Raw genomic sequence first — 10000 nt, forward strand, 5'->3', positions numbered from 1 at the left:
GAAATCCACTCTAATAATTATAGGTACACAAATATATACATGCATGCACTCAAGCGCGTTGGGTTACGCTGCTGGTCAGGCATCTGCTTGGCAGATGTGGTGTAGCGTATATGGATTTGATCGAACGCAATGACGCCTCCTTGAGCTACTGATACTGATACTGATACTGATACTGCACTCAAGGCCTGACTAAGCGCGTTGGGTTATGCTGCTGGTCAGGCATCTCCCTCCCAAGCAGATGTAGTGTAGCGTATAATCATAGATTTGTCCGAACGCAGTGATGCCTCCTTGTGGGAAACTGTACCTTAAACTCATTGCCATGATCATCGTCCCCACCCCTCACTCACAGCCATGCTGGCCGAGGTGTCCAGTGCCAGCAGCAGACGGCGAGTGGCGTGGGCCTGGACGACGGTGAAGACAGGGGCGGTGTCCACCCCCTCCCTGCTGGGGTTGGCTCCCCCGGCGAAGTCCTGGGAGCTCTGGATCACGTCCCACGTGCTGCGGTGACCGCACAGCCGGTTGTGGCGGCTCGGGGCGTCGTAGTTGTGGCGCGTGCTGTTGTTGTCCTGGTCGTCGCAGAACTTGCTCATCTGGTTTGGTTAAAGCACTATTAACAAAGTGAGTCTATGCTATAACGCAGTGTTCGTGTGTGTGTGTGTGTGTGTGTGTGTGTGTGTGTGTGTGTGTGTGTGTGTGTGTGTGTGTGTATCTGTCTGTCTGTCTGTCTGTTTGTCTGTCCATGGTAACCTTTAACATTGCCATTTTCTCTGGAAATACATTGCCAATACCAAATTTGGCTTAAACATAGTAGGAAAAAAATCTTCACAGTCATACCAATGGTAAACTGTAAGTCTCCCGAATCAAGTTGTATTTCCGGAAAATTAACGGTTTATTTCGTTGAGGCTCGTTCTGGAATCCGATTACACCATATTACCACTTCCCAGTTGGAGGAACGTATATAGGCTATCCTTGGTAAGAAGACGGCATGACCTCGTTTTCTTGTTCGCAATTAAAAGAAACGAAATACAAATGCTGGACAGAACACATACAATGACACTAAATATACCATCAGCGTGTTTACTGCATGTGAATATTCTTATGTGGACACTGAATAAACTACAATGAACATAAACGAAAAATTGAATTGACCGTTTCACTGAGATTCGATCAGCCTTGTCTAGGCTGGTCTGTGCAGATCTTGTTTTTTTTTTTTTCTTGTTCGCAATTATGAGGAAAGAAATTCAAATTCTGGACAGAACACACACAGTGACACTAACTACATCATCAACATGTCTTCTGCATATGAATATTTCAAAGTGGATACTGTATTAACTAAAATGATCATAAACGAGAAATTGAATCGACCGTGTGGTAGTTTCCCAGCGAGTGGAACTCGGTTGGACGTTTTATCCGAAACACAAGGCAAGGCAAGGAGTTTATTTCGTGTGCCCCCCCCCCCCTCCCCCCTCCCCGGGGGCATTGAAACATTACATACGTTCATCCTTTACACACAGTAACAAATAGTAACAAATTTGACAGGATAATAATAAAGTCCTGTGCAAGGTCCTCTGGCACTATACGTGTATACTCACACTAAGTATGGTTCGGTGTCCAGAGAGGTGGCTGTCAGTCATCCAATATTCTATTTCACCTTCGGCGCAGTTCAGTCCACAACACTTTTATAATTATCATTTCATTCCAGCACACACCCTCTCACACTCTACTACCCACCCCCAATTCCGCATACTACACCCTCTGACTCACCCCACCCAATCCACCCTGATACCGCTCCTCCCAGAACCTCTTCCGAACCAAACAAACGGGTTTGACCCATTTCACTTCTCACCACCTCACTCCACCCAACCCATCCCACTTCATCTCACCCCACACCTCCCCCTCTACCCCCATACTCCACCATACATCACTCAACACCACAGTAATACCAGTCCCGTCTCACCCGGCATACCCCAACTCCCACCCACACCCCACACCCATACACACTTCCCCCCTCCACCTCCCCACGACACACACCCCACACTTCTTGGACTTTAATAACTAACCGTACCGGTCTGATGTTGACACGATCCATAATCGAAGCCTCCACCCCGACCACGTAAGGCCCTGCCGGGTAGGGCCGGAACTTGCATCCCTCCGGGTACAGTCCCGTGTTGGGGTCCAGATCCCGGCAGTACCCTGGTTTGCCCGTGACGGGGTCCATCCGACTCAGGATCCCCTTGATGAGCTCGGTGCAGCGGACGCCCTCCAGCTTGCCCGTCTTGGGCGAGAAGTAGAACTGGGGCTCCTCGTCCAGGGCGTACTCGTCGAAGACCCCCCAGCGAAAGTGTGACCACTCGTGCACCAGCACTTTCTCTGCACGCAGAGAATGATAATGATAATGATTTGTATTCTTATAGCGCTTTCTCTGCACGCAGAGAATGATAATGATAATGATTTGTATTCTTATAGCGCTTTCTCTGCACGCAGAGAATGATAATGATAATGATTTGTATTCTTATAGCACCTTCTCTGCACGCAGAGAATGATAATGATTTGTATTCTTATAGCGCTAAATCTTGTGCAGAGACAAATCAAAGCTCTTTCACGCCAGCGAGTAAAAACAGAAATATAAAAAAAAAGTGCGACCACTCGTGCAACAGCACTATTTTCTGCACTACGCAGATAATAATAATAATAATAATAATAATAATAATAATAATAATAATAAGTATTTTCATAGCGCCAAATCTTGTGCAGAGACAAATCAAAGCTCTTTCACACCAGTCAGTAAAAAAAAAAAAAAGAAAAAAAAAGTGCGACCGCTTGTGCACCAGCACTTTTTCTGCACCACGCAGAGAATGATAATAACGATAATAACAACAATAATTAGTATTTTTATAGCGCTAAATCATGTCCAGGGACAAATCAAAGCTTTTTCACACCAATCAGTGAAAAATAAAACAACAACAACAACAACAAAACAACAACAACAACAACAAAAAGAGAACAACCCCCCCAAAAAAACAACAACAACAAACAAACCCGATGAGGACTTCTTGTAGTTTTGTTGTTTTGTTTTTGTGGCGGAAGGTGGCAGACTGGTCAAGACGTTCGTCTGCCAATACAGAGAGTCCATGAGGGCCTGGGTTCGAATCCTGCTCTCGCCCTTTCTCCCAAGTTTGACTGGAAAATCGAACTGAGCGTCGAGTTAATCAGATGAGACGATAAACCGAGGTCCCGTGTGCAGCACGCACTTGGCGCACTGAAAAAGAACCCGTGGCAACCAGAGTGTCGTCCTCTGGCAGAATTCTGTAGAATAAATCCACTCTGAAAGGAACACAAATTAATATCTAATGCACGCACTGAAGGCCTGACTTAGCAAGTTGGGTTATGCTGCTGGTCAGGTATCTGCTTAGCAGATGTGGGGTAGCGTATATGGATTTGTCTGAACGCAGTTACGCCTCCTTGAGAAATGGAAATTGAAACTGAAACTGAAACCGTTTTGTTTTTATTGTTGGTGTTGCTGTTGTTGTTATTGTTATTGCTATTGTTGTTGTTGTTGTTGTTGCTAAGCCCCCAGTATAAATTAGACCGTTAGTGCGCAAACACTGTTGTCTGCGCGAAGAGAATAATGAGATTTGTTTTTGTTGTTGTTGTTGTTGCTGTTGCTGTTGTTGCTTTTCTTCTTCTTCTTCTTCAAGAAGAATTTTAACCCCTACTCCTCAGCAAATCTGAATCCACTCTAGCGGTCAAACACGCACGCACACACACATCTACCCCACATCCTCCAACACGCACACACCCTCCCACCACCTTCCAAATGCCCCAAGCTCACTGGACACCCCATGGTCCCCGCCCCTTCCCCCCCTCCCCACCCGTCCCGAACACATACACACCTGCAGGACCGATACTGGCAGCCAGCCGCCGGTCAGTCAGAACGTCCGTGGTCAGCGTGACCCTAACTCCTTGGTGACCGCACCCCGCGTATACCTTGGTCATTGCGGGAGGACGAGGAGCAGGAGAAGGAGAAGGAGCAACAGACGCCTCTTCCCCCTCCCCAAAAGGCTGTGGAGGACCACCATCCCTCATGACCACCACAGAACGAGCGGCGCCCAACAACACTGCAGCCTTTTCCGCTCTGCCAGAAGATGGCGGGGGCGCGGCAGCGGCCATGGGCGAGGTGAATATGACGTCAGCGTTGACCAGCATCTGTGACGTGGCTTGGGCGTATGCGTTGTTAGTGTTGCTCCATCCCGCAGGGACCAGGATGGTGACGTCACGGAAGACGGCCCTGTGGTTGGTGGCCGAGTAGAGAAAGGCGGAGGCTTTGGTGAATGTGTCCTGCCGGCAAAATTCAAATGATCTTTTTTTTTTCATTTATTTCATTTCGTTGTTGTTGTTTTTATGTTGGACACGAACGTGCTGCCGCCAAAAAGAAAATCCCTGTTCCAAAGTATAGACAATAAAGTTTGCGTGTTCGTATTGTATTCATGCATTCGAAGCATCTGGTTTCGATAATAAACGTGATGGCGAAGACTGACCTTTTCCTTGTAGTTATAAGGGGCGGGTGACCCAGTGGGAGATATCTATTCCGACTGGGAAGCGACTGTACACGGGTTCGAGTCTCACACAGGACCTGTTTTTTTTTTGTGTGTTTGTTTTTCTTTTTTTCTTTTACAGGAGTGGTGGTCTGGGTGCTAATCTTTCGGATGAGACGATAAACCGTGATCCCGTGTGCAGCATGCACTTAGCGCACACAAAAGAATCCGCTGACAGACTGAGCAGTTCGAATTTCACACAGAAAAACTAACAAAAGAGTAATACAATACAACAGTTGCGAAATTAATACTTGCGTAGTTTTACTTTTGAATAGATTTTTAAAGAACAACCATGTCTTACCAAAAATAAAAGTGCACTATCTAGAAGTTGCACATTAAACCGATCAAATTAATTATTCGTGTTCATAATTTGGTGATTGCCGCTGCCTCCAACAAAAATTTGCTGAAATCTAATAGCATGATTTAAAGACATGAAAAAACTACTATTGCACGCACGCACGCACACACATACACACACAACACACACATGTTCTCGAGTACTATTTAACAAATAAGTTGTCTTGTATTCTGTTTCTCTCTCTTTCTTTCAGGAACTTGTATACACATGATTTTTCATGTCGCATTTTGTCCCCCCCCCCCCCCTCCTCTCTCTCTCTCTCTCGCGCGCGCGCTGTTGTTGTTTTACGAAGAAAAAAGCATAGATAAAAAGGAAGGGCTACATTTAGATGGTTAATCTCGACATTGCAATTATATGGTATGTTCTTATTGATATGATGGGTTTTGATGTCCAGGCACAAATAATCATGATATATATGTTCTTTAGCATGTGTTTGTATTGATATGATATGTGTCGATGTTACGTGCGTAAATATCTATTATATGATTTATATGTACTTTGTTTTCTGTGCACTGTCCACATCTTGGAGACGAACGACTGAAAAAAAAGGCACATTACCCCCCCCCCCTCCCCCCCTGTCACATGTACTTTAAGCTAATAACAAGTACCAAAGTGTCGCAGATCTCTTATTAGTTTATGTTGTTTCAACTCTGTTTTTTTCCTTTCTGCTCCATTTTACCTGTTTTGCACCATTTTTGTTCTTATTAGTACTACTATGTCACGAGAGCTTTACAGCTCAAACATTTCAAACATTTCAGTGTCCAGTTCTCTCTCTCTCTCTCTCTCTCTCTCGCGCGCGCGCGCGCGCACGTGTACTCGTTTACAAATAATTTGTCTTGTATTACTCTCTCTCTCTCTCTCTCTCTCTGTATTTCTCTACTTACCCTCCATTCCCACCCTCTCTGTCTCTTATTTCTTTTATTTTTTTCTGGGTACCTGTGTTCACCAGGTGTGTGTGTTTTTTCCCCCTCTTTCTCTACGTTTATCTCAAGCACCCAATTCACATCTTCATTCACTCAATCCCTGGCGTATCCTTTCTTGTTGTTGAAAAGAAAATGACTTATTTGCTTTTTAATTATCTTTGCAGGAACACACAAAGAAATAGGATAAAGGTGGGACTCTTATTCTTGTTTTTGTTTTATTGTGTAAACAGTTGATAACCGAAGGCAGGTTTTTACATATGAACTGTGGCAGCTTATCGGCACACCTTGCCTTGTTCACCTCATTTTTCCATGCGACAGGACCGTCTGTAACACAGGTAGTTAACACACAACTCCCTACTTCCCTACACGTGTGTTTGATAACAGTGTGTTATATCAGTGTGTTAGAGGTTATCAATACCCTTATGGTGGAGAGCTCTCTCTCTCTCTCTCTCTCTCTCTCTCCATGTGTGTGTGTGTGTGTGTGTGTGTGTGTGTGTGTGTGTGTGTGTGTGTGTGTGTGTGTGTGTGTGTGGCGTGTCTGTGTCTCTGTGTTTCTGTGTCTGTCTGTGTCTGTGGGTCTCTGAGTATTTGTGTGCCTCTGTGTGTCTCTGTGTTTGTCTGTGTCTCTCTCTGTCTGTCTATCTGTCTGCCTCTCTCTGTCTATCCTCTCTCTACCCCCTCGCCTTCCCCCTTTCCCTCCTCTCTCTCTCCCTTTACTCACACCCTCTCTCTTTCACTTTCCGTCACTCTTTCATCCACCCCCCTCTCTCTCTTTATGTCTCTATCTCTCGCTCGCTCGCTCACTTTCTCCCACCCCTCTCTCTTTGCCCTCGTACTCTCTCCCTGTCTCTCTCTCTTTCTCTCTCTGTCACTCTGTCTGTCTGTCTGTCTCTCTCTCTCACGCACTCTGTTTCCGTCTGTAGGCTCACAAATCAGATGAAGAAAACGTTTATTTCAAATTAATCTCTGGCAGAATCAAATGGCGATGCAAATTTAAAAGGGAAACAAAAACAATCGAACGCAATCAATTTTCAGATAAACGCGAGTGATTTCGATTATGACAAAACAGATTTCTAATCAACTCTCGCAAGTTAACTTTTTGTGATGAATCTCAGTTTAATTTGTGACTCGTGACAATTTGTCGAATAAAACCGTTCTTCTTCCTCTCCTCTTGTTCTTTCCCCTCCTCCTCCCCCCTCCTCATCCTGCTCTTTCTTGTCTTCCTCTTCCACCACCACCACCACCACCACCACCACCACTTCCTCCTCCTCCTCCTCAACATCCTCTTCTTCTTCTTCTTCTTTCCACCGCTCCTTCCTTTTTTTCCTTCTGTCCTTTCTTCTATCTACATTTGTTTTCCTTTTCACCTTTTTACTCTTCTCTTTTACACATACATCTCCCTTCTACAAAGATATCTCCCATTTATACAGGTATCTCCATATCATACACGTTTCTCACCTTTATACAGACATCTCCATATCATACACGCTTCTCACCTTTATACAGGCATCTCCATATCATACACGCTTCTCACCTTTATACAGGTATTTCCATATCATACACGCTTTTCACCTTTATACAGGCATCTCCATATCAAACACGCTTCTCACCTTTACACAGACATCTCCATGTCATACACGCTTCTCCCCTTTATACAGGCATCTCCATATCATACACGCTTTTCACCTTTATACAGGTATTTCCATATCATACACGCTTTTCACCTTTATACAGGCATCTCCATATCAAACACGCTTCTCACCTTTACACAGACATCTCCATGTCATACACGTTTCTCCCCTTTATACAGGCATCTCCATATCATACACGCTTCTCCCCTTTATACAGGTATTTCCATATCATACACGCTTTTCACCTTTATACAGGCATCTCCATATCAAACACGCTTTTCACCTTTATACAGGTATCTCCATATCAAACACGCTTTTCACCTTTATACAGACATCTCCATATCATACACGCTTTTCACCTTTATACAGACATCTCCATATCATACACGCTTTTCACCTTTATACAGACATCTCCATATCATACACGCTTTTCACCTTTATACAGACATCTCCATATCATACACGCTTTTCACCTTTATACAGACATCTCCGTATCATACACGCTTTTCACCTTTATACAGACATCTCCATATCATACACGCTTTTCACCTTTATACAGACATCTCCATATCATACACGCTTTTCACCTTTATACAGACATCTCCATATCATACACGCTTTTCACCTTTATACAGGCATCTCCATATCATACACGCTTTTCACCTTTATACAGGTATTTCTATATCATACACGCTTTTCACCTTTATACAGACATCTCCATATCATACACGCTTTTCACCTTTATACAGGTATCTCCATATCAAACACGCTTCTCACATTTATACAGGCATCTCCATATCATACACGCTTCTCACCTTTATACAGGTATTTCCATATCATACACCCTTTTCACCTTTATACAGACATCTCCATATCATACACGCTTTTCACCTTTATACAGGTATTTCCATATCATACACGCTTTTCACCTTTATACAGACATCTCAATATCATACACGCTTCTCACGTTTATACAGGTATCTCCATATCATACACGCTTCTCACCTTTATACAGGTATCTCCATATCATACACGCTTCTCACCTTTATACAGGTATCTCCATATTATACACGCTTTTCACCTTTATACAGACATCTCCATATCATACACGCTTCTCACCTTTATACGGGTATCTCCATATCATACACGCTTTTCACCTTTATACAGACATCTCCATATCATACACGCTTCTCACCTTTATACAGGTATCTCCATATCATACACGCTTCTCACCTTTATACAGGCATCTCCATATCATACACGCTTCTCACCTTTATACAGGTATCTCCTGTGTACATCTCCCGTCTACACATGTGCACCTCTCTTTCACAAAGACGTCCCTCTTACGCTGCTATCATCCCTTTTTTCGGGAATTTCTCTCTCTCTCTCTCTCTCTCTCTCTTCAAGCATCTTCATTTTATACAGGCATGTCCCTTTTATTCGAGCATATTTGATTATATGGGCATCTCTTAACCAAGCATCTATCCTTTTTACAAGCATCTCCTCTTGATACAGACACCCCCTTTCCTTTACAACAAGACATTTCCCTGTTAACACTCATCTTCCTTTCATACAGAAATCTCATCGTTACGCAGACCCCCCCCCCCCCCTCCCCCTCCTTTTTTTTTATTCAGGAGTCGGCAATATCCCCATTTCTTCCCTGTACTTTTCTGTTTATAAGACGGGAAAAGTTGTAAATTGGTTAATAACCTTAACATTATAATATATACTCTACATTTCTTCCCCTCCGCTCTTTGACTGGACTTTTTTACGTCTCATGACAGGGGAAAAAATGTAAAGTATATATTACAATGTTATTTTTTTTAACAAATTTACATTTGTTCCGTCTTCGGAACGAAACTGAATGGAAAGAATACAAGGGAAGAAATGTGGATACTGCCCAGGAACCTCCCTTTTTACACAGACATATGATTTTTATACAGATCATCTCACCTTCACAGAGGCATTGTCCCTTTATATATATACATCCCCCATTTAGACAGCCATCTCCATTTCGTACAAACATTTCCCATGACATTGGCAAACGCTCATCAAATATCGAAAGGATTGGAAATTGACCATCTGAAGGAAAAGACACAGATAATTTTGACTGATATTGTACGCCTGATATAAGTAGCTTCGTTTTTATTTTATTTTATTTTATTTTATTTTATTCTTTTTAGTGTTTTGTTGTATTTTTCATGCATTTAAAGATGTAAGAAAGAAAGAAAGAAAGAAAGAAAGAAAAGGGAAAAACTAGGTGTATGGACAGCCCTAAGAAAGGAAGTTGGAGCCCCCCACCCCCCCCCCCCCCCCCCACACACATACCTGACAACCTCCCCCCCCCCCCGCACCTCCCCCCTCTCCCACGTCAAAAAAAAGAAAACAAAGATAGAAAATGGAAAAAAAACAATAGGTGTATGGAGGATCCTAAAAATAGAAAAAGTGGGAGGAAAGAAGGTTGGAGCCCCCCCCCCCCCCCCCCCCCAGGCC

The 10000-nt window shown here is 43.6% G+C and overlaps 1 protein-coding gene across 1 annotated transcript in view; it reads right to left on the reverse strand.

Moving 5' to 3' along the window:
* Positions 1-10000, reverse strand: part of LOC143292964 (calcium-activated chloride channel regulator 1-like) — a 27724-nt gene that overhangs the window by 17388 nt on the left and 336 nt on the right. The window contains exons 2-4 of the mRNA XM_076603692.1: positions 3894-4338; positions 2066-2370; positions 348-590 (exon numbers count right to left, since the gene is read on the reverse strand). Coding sequence (XP_076459807.1) covers positions 348-590; positions 2066-2370; positions 3894-4338 — 993 coding nt within the window. The remainder of the gene's footprint in view (positions 1-347; positions 591-2065; positions 2371-3893; positions 4339-10000) is intronic.

Source organism: Babylonia areolata, chromosome 1, assembly GCF_041734735.1.
Source record: "Babylonia areolata isolate BAREFJ2019XMU chromosome 1, ASM4173473v1, whole genome shotgun sequence".
In the NCBI taxonomy this organism is placed as follows: domain Eukaryota; kingdom Metazoa; phylum Mollusca; class Gastropoda; order Neogastropoda; family Buccinidae; genus Babylonia; species Babylonia areolata.